The sequence below is a fragment of the Chlamydotis macqueenii genome, chromosome 3 (genome assembly GCF_036417535.1).
Source record: "Chlamydotis macqueenii isolate bChlMac1 chromosome 3, bChlMac1.mat, whole genome shotgun sequence".
Lineage (NCBI taxonomy): Eukaryota > Metazoa > Chordata > Aves > Otidiformes > Otididae > Chlamydotis > Chlamydotis macqueenii.
The window spans coordinates 6,683,288-6,702,170 of NC_141558.1; the positions used below are offsets into that span (position 1 = coordinate 6,683,288).

The window sequence follows — 18,883 nt, forward strand, 5'->3', positions numbered from 1 at the left end:
CACAAAAGGGAAAGGAAGCTGAAGGTCTGAGAGATGCAGTGAGGAGGAAACAGCTGGAAGGACACTAGGCTGGGAGGACCCTCGGGTGCATGAAAATGGATCTCCCAGGTCAGGTCAGTAGAAATGTGACCAGAGAGAGCAAATCGATGTGGACAGGACCAAGAGTTGCACCAAGTTTTACAGATCTGATGCAAAATTCTGGGACTGTACTTGGCGACTTGTTCCTTCCTGAAAGGATTGTCTTATTCTCCTGTTATGAGTGTAATTTCATGCACTGAATGAGGATCTGGCCTGAGCTCGTTATATGGATAAGTTTGGTGGGTTTTTGTGATATATGTATGCCGGTTTGTTAAGAACTGAACTGAGGTCAAAATGTAACCTTTTCGTGCAGTATTTGGATGGTAAATTATAATCTGTGGTAATCTGAAAAAGATAAGCATTTGAAGCTGAATGCGCGCGTTTTATCCACTAGACTTGCCTACCCTCTCGATGTATAAAATATTTAAAAACATAATAAATATGATAGAGTAAACTTGGTGAAGATGGAAATTTTTTTTTTTCAAATGTTAGATGTTTTTACAGAAGATAAATGAGCTATTTAAAAAAAGCCTTTGATTTTCATCAGACAACTGCAGAATTGAGGAGGAGGTGCTAGTTCCAGCTATTTTGGGGTTTTTTTTTTTTTTTTTTTTTGCTCACTTTGTTAGTTTATCTCTTCTTTGTCCTGTCCAGGGGCAGGAAAAGAGCTTGTTCCCTTGGTGGCAGCTGCAAACTGTCCTTGGCTGCCAGGCAGCATGCGGCTGCTTCTTGCCTGTTTGAAGGACAAGGAAAATGTCAACTGTAGGATTACGGCTGCATGCTGTCTGGATGCACTGGATGCCCCAGATTCAGACTGTGTATCATCACTGCTAAAGCAGATCAGTCCCCTTCTGTTCCCTTCTTCTGGGCTCCACTAATACATGGGATTTACTGACGTTTTACAGCGCTCCTCATACTTTGACTCTTGCATGCTTTGACAAATGCATCTTTTCTGTTTGAAGTATGACCAAGTGCTGTCAGCTTCGTTTTGAGTTGTTAGTTGTGGAGGAAGTAGCTTTTTGATTATGTCTTCCTTTTTTTTCCCCCCTCAAGTCTTTTAAATATTGCAAAATAGTTTTATGTAGCGGGAGTGGGTTTGTTTCATGTGGTAGTAGCGATTGGGTCTTTGCTGTCAGAAGTGCTGCAGAGGAAGCTGAGGTTATGTTTTCAAATGTGTTAATTTGTTGTTCAGGCAAGTGGGTGAGCGAAGCGCTATATGACTTAGAAATACTTGTATGCGGAAGGGAATGTATGGAAGCTTCCTGTGGATACTGATGCGATGCTGATGCTTGGTACCTTATGTCACCTGCTGTTAACTTTTTGGTTGGGCTTTTTTGGCTTCTACCCAAACTTTTTGCCCGTTGATGGTGAGATCTTGAAGAAGGATTGGAGCTTGGTGGTGCCTGTTTCCAAGTGCCAGCTGGGAGCCAGGCATTTTCTGTGAGCTCGCCACTTGACGGATTAACCTGAGGTCTGAGGTGGTCTGTGCCAAAAGGTGCAGTTCTTGGTGGTGACTTCCACTTGTGCTGTTTGGCATTAAAAGAAAGAGAACAGGTAGACTCAGTTAAGGTGAACCCCATAGAGCCTCCAAAATATCCTCAGATAACTGGAGTGACAGTGTCACTGCATTGGATGGAGAGCAGGAGGTAAAGGTTGGGAGGGAAGTCGGGGTGGGATGTCCAAAGCAGTCCTGAAATCAGAGCTGGGTGGTGAAGAAGTGTGCAGTGACTCTATTGTTGATAACAAATAGATAAAAAAAAAAGGTACAAGCGATTACACTGCCCACTTGTGAAGCTAATTTCCTTGAATTCACTTTTCAGTAATAGGCCTTTTAAAATCTTTTCTGCCTGTATTGCAGTGTTTGATTTTTTTGAAGTGCATAGATTTCCAGTTTTAATAACAAAACCTGATTTGAAATTCCTGTTTGAACTGTGTGCATGTATACTTGTAGTGGGGTTGAAATATTTGAATGAGAGTCCTTGTTCCTGACATTGTTATTGCCATTTTTCTCCCTCTTCCTGTATGGGCAATTTAAAATAAACAACTTCATATAAATTCCTGAAAGGAATTAGCAGTGGAAACCTAGCAGACTTTTATTGTTTTCTTTGAGAGTGGCTTTTCCTTTCTAAAATTCATCACCATGTGAAATGTGCACACGAGCATTCATGTCCAGGACGGGTTAGTGCAGTAACGCTGTTGGATTGAATACGTGAGGTTTTTATCGGGAGATGTTAACATGTGTGGGATGTGCAAGGCTTTTGGTTTTGGCTTGGTAAACAAATTTTGTTGTTTATTTAGTTATTTATTTATGTTTAGTAGCTCTATTCACTCTCCAGCCAGCTACTGTGTTGATAAGCTGGAAGTCGTAACTTGGTGTTCATACTTCTGCTCATTTTTGAAGGTCTCTGTCCATACGTAGTAGCTGAGAAGGTTTTTAAGAACTTAAGTTGCTTGTTTGATTTCATTTATTGCTATCTTCGTTTTGTAACTAGCCGTATTGTGAGTAATACGGCTTTTCCCGGTAGTAAAACCAGTTTGATCATAAGCTCAAGGCAGTAACTCGAACGAGGGAGGAGCAACGGATAGATTAATTAGCAGCTTTCATCAGTTAAGGTAGAAAAGTTTGCCGGTCGGCTTCAGGGGCATTCCGGTGAGCGAGCTGGCCGCTTCTCCGAGCGTGTTTGGGATATGCACCGCTTCAGCCGCCCGCTCAGCGGAGGACGCGTCTGCGACAGAAGTGGTTCAGAGAAAACTGATTGCCGGCGCAGGTGTGTGCAGCTGCTCCCGCTTAGCTTAGCGCTGAGCCTGGATCCTTTTCAGGTTAACATGTGAACTTTGCTCGCTGTGACATTTTTTTCTTCCTCCTCCTAAATAAAAAAAACCTGCAACACTGGGTGTGTTTGAGCAAATATGTCCTTGGAAGCGGTAAGCTTGCTTTATTTTCTATATGTTCTTAACATCAAATATTGTAAAAGGACTTTGTGTTTCGTGATTATGAATGTGAACAGCAGCACAAATTTAAAAGTTGTGATTGCAATATGATTTTTAGATTTAATTTAATATATAATGTAAAATCTTGGCCTTATTGTTGTTTGTGTAGTATAATTACTTGGGTTTTGTTTAGCTTATCTACTCTTCAGTAGTGGATAGAGATGCCTAGGAACTGCAGACAACTGGTGCTTGCATGAAGAATTTTTTAAAAAGGGTGATTTGTTTTTAGGGGTTACTTTCTTGTTCTCAACTTCCTGGTCGATGTCTGTGTAAACAAAACAAGACCCAAACTCCTTTCCTTCCCTTAGAAGCCCCCCCAGACCAAAGCTTTAGAGCATTGCCATGGCTGACCCACCTTCTTAAGGCTGCATCTTTGCTGCCTTCCTTCCTGCGTTCTCACTGGTGGGATGCTGTAAAGCACCGAGCGCGCTGTGAAGCGATGAGTGAAGTTTTGGCTGAAAACTCCTTCAAGCGTAGCATCTTCTGTAATTCCTCTTCAAAAATAGAAAATCGACCTCGCCCAGAACTTTAAACAGGAATTGTGGAGTTGGGAGGGATCGTGGATGAGACAGTGTTGCTCTCTTTTGGGTTGTTCCTAGTTCTAACCTAGGCACAATTAAGTAGCGTAGTAACATTAATTAAAAGAAGATTAATAACGGTTAGCTTTTAAACAACCTGTATAGGATAAGCCGTGTGCATCTAGTTTGAGGTAATTAGAATTTCTTTATAGAATGGAATAAAACACCTATCTATTTGCAGATTTTTTGGAGGTTGCTCCTTTGCTAGATATTCTGTCCAAATTCTTTGCATCCAAGTAAGACTTGGAGAAAATTAGATACACTTCAATTTATCAGTCCTATTGGTCAAATGATAATTCAGTTCACACAGCTTTTTCCTTTGCTTTATTGTTTTGAGGAAACTCATTGCGGTGGGTTGTGTAAGGAGGAGAGACTGAAGAGCTCAGAGGTGTCGTTAGCTTCCCAGGGAGAGGCAGCAGCCCTGCCGGTAAGGAGGCCATGCTTGCTTTGAAGCTGACAGTTCTTGTTTTTCTGAAACAAAGATAACGTGCAAGATTGAAAGCAGTGTTAAGTAATTTTGGTTTCAGTGCTGTGAGTGTATGAGAGAAATGACGGGTGTGAGCTGGCTCTTCTGCCGAGGAGTGAAGCTGAGCGTGCAGGCTGGTGCTTTAAGACCTGTTGTCAATACAATGGTGCCATCCATCGTTCCTTCTGATTCTTCTTCTGACTTTTGGAGAAAATAGTGCCACTGGAGAGTGTGTTGTCAGTGGATGCTATGGTGTGTGTCTGGGATTTGTGAGAATGGTGATAAAGATTCCTGTGCTTGTGGGGTGAGAAACAGCTCTCCACTAACTGGCTATTTTGGCCTGAATAAACAAGGAAACAGGTTTCTTCCAACCAGAATGTCAAGATTAATGCCTTGGGTGAGCCTTGCTTGCGGTGGGGGAACTGTTCTTTTAAAAATGAGACAGTGGCACTGATATATAGGCATGTCATCATATATAAGAGTTTTTTTTATTGGGATCCCAGAGCTCATCGTGGATTATTCTTATTCCTGCGACTTCTGCGGTCGCACCACTGGATTGACTGCTTGTGTTTGTGCCAGTCGGGCCCTGACCGTGTGAGTTCCCTCCGCAGACTGACTGTATCTGGTGTGAAGAGGGGGAAAGCAAAGTCTTGAGGTTGGTTTGAGTTTGCAGTTCGGCCGAGACTTTGCACCGTAGAGCTGCTGTTGCTGACACCGCTATGGCAGCACAGCCGCTTGTGGGCACCTGCGTGCCAGGCTGTCTTTGCGTATCGTTGCGATGACCATGCTGGGATTTTATTGCCTTATCAGTGTTGGTTGGGAATGTGTGAATTATTTGATATTCCAAGACAGTGTAGGTATGTTGATTAGAAAGATAAAGCATGTGAAAGTTATATGGCTATATGAAGTATTTATCTTGGTGGACTATTGGATCTGGTGTGTCACAGACGCTTTCCTCAAAGGGTAACTATACAAGTGCAGAAAATTTGGTGAAATGATGTGACCCTTTCCCTGTTATAGATGAGCACCTACGCTTTGAAATGTTGAAAAACATCACCTGTCAAGAAGTTTCAGTTTGCATATGAAAATTGTTGTTTCACTGTAAGAGTAAAAATCTGTATCATCATGAAGTTTTCTGTGGCTGAATGTGAACGCAGGACGAAGAAAACACTGGTGTTTTCTGTATTCTGTATTCACACTGTATTCTTTTAATATTTAGTATTTTAAAATGCTGAGTTGCCGAGAGCATGGGAGAAATGAGAAGAACTCCTAAACTTTGCCTCAATGGCAGAACTGGTATGAAAGGCAACTTGAGGTACTGTTCCGAAGGACGACAGGATTAAACGTGAATAATGACTTGTGTGCATAGTACTTAATGGGCTAATTATTCTCTCTGATTTAGGCAGTGAGTTAGGCAAGCTTCTTGACTGTACGAGTGCCTCTTGCTTTTCTGAATGGTGTACCGGTTAAATCCCTGTATCGTTACTCCGCGGTGATTATGCGCTGCTGGATACTCACAGTGCTGCTCGGTTTGGGCGTGACGCACGAGCTGGTCTGGAAGGCGCAATAGGTATATAGAAGCGGTTATTCTTTCAACCACATGAAACACTCTGCTCTTTTGCCCTTCCTTATTTAATTTTTACACTTAATTTGTGTGTGATTTTTATAACTTCCTCCCCGGGCAGCAGAGAAAGGTAACCACTCTCTGCCTGGGAGCATGCGAACAGGATGTGTTGCGTCAGATGGCGTTTGCAGCCCTTCTTGAGTAAATTCCACAAAACGTTGCCTGCGTCTCGGTCAGCAGTAACTGGACATGTGCAGAAAACTCACTTTTAAGTTTAGACCTTCATTGTATGCAGAAGTCTAAAATACAACCATAAATATGTACTCTGGAATTAGCATATGTAATAATACCCAAAAGGTCAATTATCCAGGTAATGGAATGTTTCTTACATCCTGGGAGGCTCTGGGCCTGCATTCCAACACTGTATTTTTAGTACTTTCCCATGTCTAATAAATTAACCTGTGTCTACACCCAATGCAGTTAATATTAAATCTATGCTTTTGCTTTTTTTTTTTTATGAGGTTGGATGAAGTAATCTGTTTGTGAACTTGAAACTTAAACTTGTGTGAGGCTAGCTCATCTGGCCTGTTGTCTCATAACGTTTGCACTACTTATAAATTTTTTCTTTGAGTCATTGTTTGAGGGGGGAGAAGTTAGCCTTCCTCTACTGTAGTGTTTTCAGTATTAAATTTATTTTTGAATGTATATTTCCTTTCCTTGAACACTGAGTTCTAATTATGATTATGAGCTGATCTCAAAGTTAGATGTTGTAAATGTTTTCTAGACTTAAGCTTTTTGGATGCTGTTCCCTTCCTAAAAAAATCTTATTTTGGTGTATGTGTGAGAGTTCATTAGCTTTGGACTTAGTGTAATAAGCTTTCAGACTGTCAGAAACTGATGATGATCGGCAGTTGCCGTGTCACCTAGCTGCTCACAGAAGAGGAGCAGAAAGCAAGATGCGTTTTAAAATTAAAATGTTAGGTAATGTGTGAGTCTTTGTTAAAACTTAATCTTCAAACCTCTTAATCTCCCCACTGAGATTTTGAGATTTATATTTTTAGCCCTTATTCCGCAAATCTCTTAAGCATTTAGTTTTGAGTCTTGGGCAAGAGTTGTAGATGTAGATGTGGCAATGTTTTAACTTGCTGTAACCTCTGTGCGGAGGTGGCCACGAGTAAAGTGCTGGAGGTTTTACAAGGAATGGAGAGAGATGGGTGCCCTGGAAAAGGGGTGCAAGGAAGAAGAAAGCTGATTATGAGAGCAGATGCAGGAAGCCAGAATGATGGCAAGAAGGAACAAGGGATATTGTGAATTAAACATCAAAGTGGACCTGTAGTAAATGGATCACACATTTCTCTGGACTTCCAATAGAGGCACTTAACTGGGAGATGGGGAAAAAAATGTGTCTTCCTGCCTTCCCTTGTGTGGGAAGCTTGATAAAACACCACAGACCACGGGAGCTGCATGTATGTCTTGCCCTCTGCCACGTGTGTTTCTTGATTTCGTTGATCTAAAGCACTGTTTTGTGGCTGGTGGTTGACAGGACATGAACTGTTAGTCTGTAAAACAATTACAAGAAATATAATTTTCGTATCTATAAGCAAGCAAGATAGAAAATAAATGCAACTAACGTTTTAGTATGTTTTTATCTGGCTGTGAATGTGACAGCACCATAAAATATTATTTAGCGATTACTTTTAGCAGTATTTTAAGGCTAACTTTAATTTCCTTAATTAAATGTTTGTTAAACATTGTTATAAACATCTGTGCTTCCTTTCGTTAGTTGTGTTGATTTAGGATTCTTTGCCCCACTGTTGGTAGGCCTGGTGATCCGACTGTGCTTTTCTGCATCTGGGCTTTGGTCTTGGTTGAAAACAGATGGAAATAGTTGTTTGTTTTTTGTGTTTTTTTTTTTAACATCGGCAAAAGCTTCTTAACGATGCTATGACATTACATGTTTTTAGGTGTCCTGTTAATATTTGCAAAATGCAAGGCCTCAGATCAGAATCTGTTTTGATGATTGTTTGGCACAAGCTTTATAGGTGTCTAATGAAAACTAATTAATTATATATATGACAGAATATATGCAAGTGTAATAATTTTTATGTATATCTGTATTGAGATCTGAAATTCCAAGCCTAGTTCTACATTCCCTCAGTAGAGGAGAATTTTCCTTATTTAGGAAAATGCAGTTGTCTGCCTGTTCTTCACCTTCAAATATTTTTTTTTTTCCAATGCCTCAAGGTTTAGTCTGTATGTCTGAAGTGACTCAGAAATATTTTTTTTTCATGCTTCCCAGAGATCCTGCTTATTCTACATGTTACATATTGTGAGAAAGAAGTGATACCTAGCCTCATTGATACCAAGCCTTTTTTGCTGACAGGGAGACAGTCTGACTATATGAGCTATATTTAGCATAGATACTATCAGATGTAAAAATATTGATAACTTGGTAAACCTCACGCTCAATGACCTGATATGAGTGTGATTTTATAAGAGGAAACACTTGGGTTCTATCTGCAAACTGGAGAAGTGTGAGCCTGGCTTGAGTCACTTCTGTAGATAAATATATTTTATTCTTAGGGAAAACAATTAGAAATTGTGATTTGAATCTGCAGCAGGCACAAATACTAATAATTCAACTTCCTGAAAATATTTCTCCAACCATTTATGAAACTCTGCTATGCACAGAGAGTCCACAGATATCTTCTGGCACCGCTTGACAATGGGGTGAGTTTATCTACCAGGACTTTACATCCTTGCTTTTCGTGCTGTCAGGTTTTAAGCATGGGAAAACTTTGGATGTAAATAGATAACTCGATATGTAAAACTCCTATAAAAAACATTTAGAGGAATTTCCAAAGCCGCGCTCAGCCGGTAACGGCCTTTGAGCGAGTGGTGTGCTGTGTTGAGGGACTGCAGCAACAGTCACTCCCATCGCAGTACGTGCCTGTAGCTCCTGGGAATGCTGCTGGGGATGTGTCAGCTGGAAACTTTTTCCTAAACTTAATCTAGAACAGAAATGCCTTTGACTGGGGTGTACAGAAGTCAGAATATGAAGCAATTTCAATTTTGGAAGAGGCAAAGATGAGGAGTGATGCTGCCTGACTGGTGGTTCAGCCTGATCGTGGGTCAGCGCTTAAAAAATAAACCAAGTGATTTACTGTTAAACGGTGCCTGCTTCGGCCATAAATTAGGCCAAAAATAAGCAACCCATGACACATATTAAACTGCCCAGGAGGTAATTTGTCTTGCAAAAGAAAGGTTATCAAGTTTGTCCATTCTTCAGACAGTAACTACTTTCATCTTTGAAGTGATTTGTTTCTATTTTCAAGAATAACGTTTAATCCTGTTGGGGGTCAGGGGCAGTTTATGACCTCTCCCAGCTGAGCTCTTCTGTTGGGAGGTGGAACCTGTTCTGACCTCCCAAATGCTCCAGGAAAAGAACTCAGGAGCTTCTCTGCTATTTTGGTTTATAGATTGTATTGATGTGTCCCTTCAGTTCATGGCAAGTGTGGCCAGGGAATGGGGCAGGTAGGAATAGCTACAAGTTATTAATCTTTCTTTACTTTTATTAAATATTTCACCTCTGTGGGTGCCTGCATTGAGGATGAGAAAACATGTTTTCTATTCAAGAGGGAGACACTGGCAAAACAAAAGGATGTGGAATATCTTGGATTTAAGAGCGTGGAGCTGTTAAAGCTGCCCTGTGCCTGCCTGTCTGTTGCTGTAACTAAGACTGTAAATGCGAGAGGTGATGGGTGCTTAAATAATCATCTGTGTGAGGATTCTTGTGTTCCAGGAACCACAGGCTTTCATTGCACTTGAACAGATTATGACTGACAGTATCTCATCTGCATGCAGCTGTAAAGGCTTTTATGTGTATTTATATACATTCACACACATATGTAAGTGTTATTTTTCAGTGAGAGGGTTTTGCAGGCTGTGAGGGGAAGAGACAAACTTGTATAAACAAAGCTATTGCCTGGAGATATATCAGAAGTTTCCAGTTCCTCCCTCTCCCCTAAAATAAGTGACATCCTTATTTTCTGCCTAGTGAAATATGAATCATAAATATAATTTGCTGGTCCATGGGTTCTTTACCGAGATTCTAATGGGGAAGAAAAGATGAGAAAAGGGGAAGAAAAGAGGTCAGATAATCATATGTGGAGGCTCAGACATTTACCTTTGTGTATTCTTCATCTCAGCCTCTTCAGAGATTGAAACAGTTTTCTGCTGCTTGAGATCTTGCTTTAAAATGTACTCGGCGAATAACAAATGCACATTGCTTGTGTGTAAGCTGATTTTTCATAGTTTACAATGGAAATAATGATTGCTGTTGGTGTAATGACATACGTAGCAGGAGGTGGGCAGCTAAAGTCTTAATATTTATACTTGGAGAATCTAGCGAAGGCTTTAGAGTTGCTGGATGATGAACTCTGTGCCCTGTAATTCAGGAATAGACTTCATATTTGTAGCCATCTATTCCTCGTGTCCTCTCAGACTGTCTGACCTGCTTTCTCTGTCTCCACTGCTCTGCTGATTTTAGTGCTCTTCGCTTCTGGCGAGGGAAGTGGGGAGGATCCTGCTGTCCCCGCCGGAGCGAGGCGTGGGCAAGTGGCTGATGGTGGGAAGGCTGCTCGCTTAAAAAGTAGGTCAGGACCGCCTTCTTATTTGTTTATTTTAATAGGCATCAGGAGGCTATAGTTGAATTTAGATGTGTTAGATTTTTGTCTGTGTATGAAGAAGCATAATTCTTGTTTCGCATGTGTATATATACATTTTATACACATTTTCACATATCAGCCTGTAGTGATTTCGGCGAATTTTGTACATGTTGTGAAATAAGCATTTAGTGGAGATTATGAAAACTTCAAACCTTTGACTAGTGCTGTAGTTTGCAACAGAAAAAGTGGGTGGTTACTTCCCAGTTGAGTGTGTTTTATGCCAAGAGACAATCTGTATTGACCTTCTACTGCCAAGTCATAAATGCATAAAATCTGTGTTGCTAATGGAAACACTGACAAGCCTTGAACTGCCACGGACTGGTATAATAAAAATATTAAAATTTCCAGCTGCAGTTAATGTCAGATTTTCATTTCTTTTTCACTGGCTGGCAGCTGGTGGTGGCCTCATCTCAAAACCAGCTGAAGTGTTGTGGAGGTTTTTTGTTGGTATTGTCTCAGCACAGACTCTCTCTGTTAGTTTGGAGATATGAGGCTGACTTAAAAAACAACAAAAACAGAAAAATGCCTTTCTTGTTGTGAAGCCAACAAATAAGTCTTGGGCATGTTCAGGTTGGTATATCATGGTACCTGGGTCACTTTATCTTTGGTTGGGATGCAGAGATGAGACCGGTGGGCAGTGTCGTTTTCCAACCGCTGAAAGTCAGACCAGCTGTTCAGGCAGAGATGTAAAAATTGCAGACTCTTGTTAACGAGGCATTTATTAACACTTGAATTGATTAGTGTCAGTTTTCAGAGATCCAAACAGATACGTATCTTGTTTAGAAGTGACTGCCTTTGTAAAACCTTAGTATGTCCAATACATCAGAGAGGAGTCAGAGTGATGATGCTCAGGATGAAGTTGCTGGCAGTGGTGATGGGCACGTATGTCAGAGGATCCTGGTGTGTGCTTTCGAAAACAAATCTTGGAGCAGTTTCCTGCTGTTAGAGGGCTGATGTGAAATACAGGTTTGTGGTGTAGTGGACTGCATGCAGGTGTGGAGACCAGGGATTCCTGAATTGGCTTTAACTTGGTTTGGTTTTAATGTGGTTTTTTTATTGCCCTGAGGAAGGATAATTAATGCTGCAGTTCTTCTTTAACAAGAAGGGAAAAAAAACCCCACAACCAGTGCTTGCTTTACAAGGATGTTCTAAAGGGTAGTAGATTAAATATGGAAATAGCAGTTGTTGGCTTACCCATGCACTGCTTGCTAACCCTTCTGTAGTTTTATCAAAACTACGTTTATCACTAGCTGCTATAGCAGTGGACTCCTGAGTGGTTATTTTTCCTCTCCTTGTTGCAGAACACTTGCGCGTGATGCTACGGTCACAGCCTGCTTTGGTACGTGAAGTAAAATGTCACTGTCAGCTCTGATCCAGGTGTGGCTGGTACCAGTCCTTTACCTGTGTCTGCTCGTTGCAAATCTGTTCTGACTGATGTGCAGCTCTCTGCTTCTGTTGCTATCTCATAGTCATCTTGGTCTTTTTCCTACATCCTTTTCCCTTTTTATGTCTTAGATTAGTGAGGTTTCTTTTACCTGTGTTTTGAAGTGTTCAACTTCTGTGTCTTAGCTGTATTAGGAAGGTCTGGTGGCACGAGCCTCTCCCTGTCTCCAGTCATTTTTTTCTGGTTTCTGCTGATGAAATTCTTCAGTGAATCTTCAGCCTTTGAATCTGTCTGCGAGGTTCTTCATGTCACTGCTGCTCACAGAATTATTTTTAGATCTCTTGTCTTTTAGTCTATTGCCACTATATTTTCTGCTATATTTACCATTGCTAGTCTTGTATTAGACTTTGGGTATTTCTCAAGATGGTCACTCAAGCATTCCTCCTTTCATTTTTGGGTCTTTGGTCTTTTGTTGTGGTCACGGCTTTTGTCTCAAATAGTCTCCTGTTGTTTGTAACCTATCAATTACTTTACTGTCTTTGATATTACTACTGGACTTAAAAGTATATTGTCTGTTTACTACAAATTACTGATAAAGGTGATGCTTGCCTTATGGCGTGTTCTAGAGTAGATGGTCATGATTTTGACTAGGCCACTGGTGTATTTCTTCCCCATTTCTATTTTGCATCTCTACTTTTCACAAAATTATTGCAGCAGCCACTTCTGAAGTCTTGTGCGAAGTGCAAACCTGGAGAAGGAGTCTGGAGCTGACTCCTCACTGGAGATCGTTACAATTCAGAAACCAGTTAACTGGGGCACCGTTAGTTCCTGCACCAGCCGGAAGCTTTTGGAGGCTGGATAAATGGCATAGCAAAAGATTATAATTTTAAAAATCCAAGGACAGATCCACTGCAGGCAAGTTTTCAAGCGCCTGTATGTTTTTCAGTAGAGCAGAACGGCCTTGTCAGTAGGCCAGCTAGAAGGGTGTTTTGGAGGTGGCAAAATTTTCAGCTGTAACCAAATTTAATTACTTATAGTTTATCAGACTTGCAAGTAACTGGCCAAAAACCAACTATAAGACTGAGTAGAACAAAGTGTTTGAAATGTGAAATGTCTACTCAAATGGGAGGTAGACACAATGCTGTGCTATTCTGGAGTTTTGGGGTTTTTTTTTAATTTTTTTTTTTTTTTTTTTTAAACTTGGAAGAAGAGATCTAAAATCTCCAGGGCAGATGTCCCTGCAGATGAAGGAGAGTAACAGCAGGAACTGCTCACCTGTTTCCTGAAAAGCCTCTTCGTGGACTGTTGATGAATGGGAGGAAAAATTGTGCTGTCTCCAACCTTGCTTGTTCTATTTTCTCTGCTTGTTTGGGAAATAGGAGGGTGCCTTGGACTGTTGTGTGAGTTGAGGTTTGAAAGCATCAGTAGCTTTCCAGCCCTGCTGAGTTTTCCAGCTGGACAGCTGCAGTAAGTAGCATGGGTTTTAATGTTCCAGAAAGCACCAGATAGGTCGTGGTGAATATGTTTCTCATTTTTGTGACATTTCATCAATGGCATGGGTTTTCCTGTCTTGCTGTTTTAAAGCTTATGTTTGAGTTCACATGGCATTAATAAGTGTGTGTATTTACATATATATAGCCAATATTGTTTTTGAATATTATTAAATATTTTATTGCAGCTGTAGCTGAAATAACTAGTGGAGTTGTTAACCGGTGGCTACTGATGGTGGGTGCAAGAATTGTTCTGAAGTGGATCACAAAAATCTGCGAAGTACTTATGAGTGTTTGCTTTCCTCAAGAAGTTGTAATGCTGCAGTGGTGGGAAAGCTGATGGGTTCTGAGGGTCTTGCTAAGCACACAGGCATGAGTTTCTGTGGATGGTTTTTCAGAAGGTCTTTATATGATAAAGTTTTCCATCAAGTTATTGAAGGAATAAAGTTACTCTGAGACTGAAGGAAAAATTCTCTTATGAATTAGAAGCTGCTTAAATACTTATCAGTGACTTACCAGGCTAGAGGAGAGTTGGCGATGGGATCACCCAAGAGCTGGTTGTGGTACCAGCTTTGTTCAACATCTCCGCTCATCTGGAGAGGTTTTTCAACAGCGAACACTCCAATTTTGTGGGTGCTATTAAACTTGTAAGTAGTCCAATACCACGCTGAAGGAGCTGAGGAGGCAAAAATGATGGCAGATGAGCTTTGAAGGTAGATAAATGTAACGTGTATAAGTATAGGTAATCCATACCATACCTGTGTGGAACTGCCAGTTGAGAGTTGAGCGTCAGCTCGTGAGTATCTGGTAGTGCTGCTCTCAGTTTTCAGAAACCCTCAGCTCAGGGTGCAGTGACAGCCCAAAACATGATCAGGATGCCAGGTGTCATCTATTGAGACCAGAATGGGGACAGGTGGTTAGATGTTTAAGGGGATGGAGAAGCTGCCTGGTGAGGTGGGGACTGACAGGGCTGGGACTCTTCAGTTGAGAAGATAAAGCCGAGGAAGGATATGGTCAAGGTTTGCACAGCCGTGCGGGTGATGATAAACTAAACACAGTGGTGGGGAGCGTGCACTAGGACTAGTAAGGTGTCAGCTTAAAGCAGATGAGAGAGAGGAGAATCTTTACTTACCAGAGAGCAAATACCTGGTGTCTGCCCCCAAGGAAACTGGAGGCAGACAGGACCATGGGTGTCAAAAGGGATTGTTAGACAGCTTCATCTGCAGACATGAAAGGGAGAGGGAAGGGGATGTATCTCTAATGAAACCCTTATGGGTGCTCTGGGAACGTGGGAGGATCTGGGTTGCAGGCTGGCTTTCTGAAGAGTGTCTGGGATGCGCTGCTGGGAGCTGCTCTGGACTAGATGGGCCATTGATCTGTCTTAATGGGTTTCTTCTTGTGCAAAGCGATAATTTCCTGTTCTCCGCTGGAATCTCATTCAGTGAGCTGGTGCATTAGAGTAACTGCTGCATACGTGGCTTTTTCTGTCAAGAACTGATGCTTTCTTGTTTATAGGCTTCTTAGTCTTGATTAGCACATTAAGTTCCAGTGCTAACACCTTAATTTAGAAAGATAGGGAGGTGGGACCCAATTATCAGAAAATGTCTCTTACTTTCCTCCTACACCTTTCCCCTCAGTTCATCCCACTCTGTTTCTTGTATCTCACTTTCTTTTCCACTCGTGTCTTTCAGCAGTGCGATTGCATCTTGTCTATAAACAACCTTTGAGCTTTCTGAGGCAGAGATGATCACCTAATACAGGTTTTGATACTAAAAGATTTTATTTAGTGCCCTACCCTATGGGTCTGTCATTGAAGCAATATTTGTATTTTTAAAAATGTTTTCAAATATGGGCTGTGACTTAAGAGTTGTAATATAGGACTTCTGGGCTCAAAGCTACTTTTCTTAGGGTTGGAGTACATGGCTAAAACACTGTCCTTGTTCCTAAATTTTCTCAGCACGTCAGCTTATCTGTTTACTGACAGGATTGTATGGAAGGCCTTTATTAAGGCCTGCTTATTAAGGCCTTTAGTACATTTAGTTGCAGAATGTGGTGATTTTTGAGTGTAAAACATCATTATGGTAAAGTACCTGAAATGGTATTATGGTAAGTATCTGGTAATTATATGGTAATTATTATGGTAAGTATCTGAAATCTGTTAGTCTATGGAGTGCCTGTCTGAAAACACGGACTTCCTGGGTAATTTGTTGGCCTCTTAGTCTTTTAAATCTCTTGTTTCAGGAAGTTAAGAAGGATGTAGAGCCCAAGGATGATGCCGTACCACTCAGGAGGGAGAAATCGGGCAATGTAGCCAGCCTTGTGCAGCGTATGAGCAGCTATGGGCTTCCAGCAGGAGGATTTCAGCCTCATCCCCCGTCCAAAAGCTTCAAGAAGAGTATGTAATCTTTCCAATTTCTTCAATTACTTAAGCTGCTGATGTGCATTTTAAAAATAAGCATGAATTATTTAATGTCTGACTTGCTTTTAAGGTTGTATGGAAAACTAGAGACATAGGAGGAAAAACTTTGATTCTAAGCCAAATTCTGCTCCTGGATGCACGAGCAGAAAGCTTGTATGTATTTCTTAACAGCAGCAATAAGGATGAATTTTCCTAGGAACAAGATTTAGACCCCTTCCAGATTCCAGAGAGTTGCTCTATAACTTCATGTGACCTCTGCTTATTTTGTCAGATACTTGAATGAGAACTGCAGAACTGTTCACAATAATAAAAAAATCTTCCTGGGGTCATTTCTTCTAAAGAAGTTTTGCTACAAATTCAGGGCTTCGTGACACAGAAACAGTCCATATTCAGGTCTCACTTGTTTGGTAGGCTTGCTTCTAGTGTGAAATAAAGTGGAGTTGGTGGTATCTAGGAAAAAGTAGTGGTCTTCATTTCAGTGTAACTGCAGCTCCCAGGGTGGTCAGGACTGCAGACTATAGAAATCTGCAATTTCTATGTTTTAATGCCAGTATTTAAATCAAGGTGACTACAAATCTAGAGCAGAAGACTGAGCGTTCCCTGTGTCCAGAAAATTGATGTGTGATTTGTATTTAGACACCTCAGTCTTATAAGAGACATTGCTCTAAATTACTCTGACTTCTTCTCTCTTACAAGGTATTGCACACATTTATGATTTAAGCTTGCTTTTTTTAAAAGAAAGAATTCAGAACTTACTGTTTCTGGGATGTTTATGCTTTGAGTTTTTGCCCATAAAAGGAGCAGAGCCACTAGTCGTCCTTTAAAGCCCTGGAATGGGACCACCTTACAGATTTGTTGAAACATTCTTCTAGGCAACTAAGGATGGTACCTTCAAAATAACTTTTTAGTGGATCTGAACTGTATATGCATGCTGGCAACAGCATGTATGTGCCTGTTAGATGTTTGCATCAGCAGGCTTTGGAAAATCCAGCCATGAAAGATTAATGCTGTTCCTAAAACCGGGAGCTGTTCCTAAACAGGCTCTGAAAGGGAATCAACATGGTCCTTGTGGGTCCTTCCTACTCAAGATATTCTAGGATTCTGTGATTGTTTGAACATGATTTGATACCAGTTCAGGTGTTGGCTACTCATTCTGGTCTCCCTAACCCTAGAATGATCCCATGTTCGGCATGTCCCATCCTCGTGCTGGTGGCTGTGTGGCTCTGGCCACAGTAGGCTTGCAGCACTTGAACTCTGCAGTGCTCTGGCTAGTCTCATTCCTCCTGGGAGAAAATGGTGTTCAAGCACCTTTAGACACACAAATGTTTACTTGGCACAACAACAATCTCTGTGTTTCCATTTTACTTGCTGTTCCCTCTTTCCTGGAAGACTGTTTAAACAGCTCCTGCAGATCCTGTTTGCTCTGAGCCTGGGCAATCACTCACTCACTTCAAAAGGTTTCCAGTGCTTATTGTCTTTCCATTTCTGTTTTCTAACCTGGTAAAATGACGTTTACGATGTTAAAAATAAAGCTAAGCTTCTTTAATAGCACATTTTCAATATGCGGTGAGGTGAGTTATCTCTGCCTGGGAAGTCCCTTGTGCGGCTCTCGCTGAATTCAGGTATTTTATATCAGGTGGGTAGGAAGCTACAGGCAGTGTTCCTATCAGCTGCCTTTATTCAGGAAAAGGACAATACACAAGGTGTGCTAAATTCTGTCAACAAAGGGCTGAATTTGGTTTACCCTGTACAAAACAAATAAAACCTGAAGCCAGACAAGTTGTTTTGGAAACGGACAGAATTGCCTGGGGGCTGCGGCACCATGTGAAGCTGGAGTGTTGTTTTCTGAGCAGATTGGTTAGCTCCCTAGGTTAATCTAGGGATTTTGTAAAACTGGAAGGCAGTACTTCCTAAACTGGGTATCACTGGAAACAGACCTCGGGTGAGAGCGAGCTCTGGATGTGAAATGCGTCTGTGGGGTGGTTTTCTCCCCCTTGTCCCCATTTAGGTAGAATTGCAATAGGAAAAGGAATGTTGAGATCAGATTTATACCAAATGGCCATGACTTTTTAATTTGCCTTTTTTTTTTTTTTTTTTTTTTTTGTGTCGGTTAATCTCAGACAAAGGAGGAGCCTTGAAAGCACTGGAGGAGGTAGTAAAAGCCAGTGAACCGTTTATTGCAATTACTGTTAACCTAACAATCGCTCTGGGCTGATGTATGGGTTTCAGCGGAGTTAAACGAAGGGTGTATTATGTGGGCAATTACGTGTTGTTAGAAATAACCCATACTTTTTGTTTATTTGTCTCCTGCCCCTTTTAAGCTCTTTGGAGCACAGACCGTATACCAGCAGGTAGAAAAATCCTTGATTTGGTGAGCCTTCTCAGAAATTTTAGATGCTGAATATTACTCAGATGCCTGGTATATTTTGTCCTGAGGACGCTGGGTGTGGCAGTCTTCTCAACGTCTGACTTTGGACTTTCGGAGCTGCTATAATAAGCCAAGGATTGATCTTGGAGGCAGTATCTGTGTTTTGAAATGTTTTTACTCAGCTAATCTTAATTGCTGAAGCTTGAATATGGGAGGAGTGCATTGTAGAAGAGAAACTGTGGAAATTATACAGCTCCTACAAGCTTAAGCTTTACCACTTCAAGTTTTGATTCATATTTTCACTTGAACTGTGGCAAATTGTTTTTTTTTTTTTTTTTGAGGAGGATAGGGAGCCTGTGTGGATCATAGCTCAGGATGACAGTGGTCTTCAATAGCATGCTGGCTCCTCTGTTGTGGAAAAGGTCTAAAGCATGGCCTCCTGTTTGAAGGAGAAAAGCCTAAACTCTCCCAGTTCAGCAGCAGCATCGCTCCAGGATACGTACAGAGTGACTGGGCAGTCGCAGGTTCACACGGCTCTGGCTGGAGGGGTTCTTGGAAGCCACTTCAATGCTCTGCCCTCTGGGGTGTCACTTTATCTTTTTAATGCCTGCAGGGCTTAAATGATACGTGGCAAACACCTGAATACTGCGCTTTATTTTAATTTTGCCTTTGTCAAACACTGCTAATTGAAGCTTAGTTTGAATTTCTTGACTCCAAACTGGCACTGAGAAAAGGGATGTTTTTTACATTTGCAGATAAAAATGAGTTTGAATTTTGAAATATGAGCGGAGCAAATGTTAGAATTACCTCAGACCCGT

At 41.2% G+C, this 18,883-nt stretch overlaps 1 protein-coding gene across 1 annotated transcript in view; it reads left to right on the top strand.

The window, feature by feature from the left end:
• The window catches only part of CD2AP (CD2 associated protein), an 81,809-nt gene that overhangs the window by 25,806 nt on the left and 37,120 nt on the right, over window positions 1–18,883 (top strand). The window contains exon 3 of the mRNA XM_086745984.1: window positions 15,520–15,673. Within this exon, the coding sequence (XP_086602110.1) occupies window positions 15,520–15,673 (154 nt within the window). The remainder of the gene's footprint in view (window positions 1–15,519; window positions 15,674–18,883) is intronic.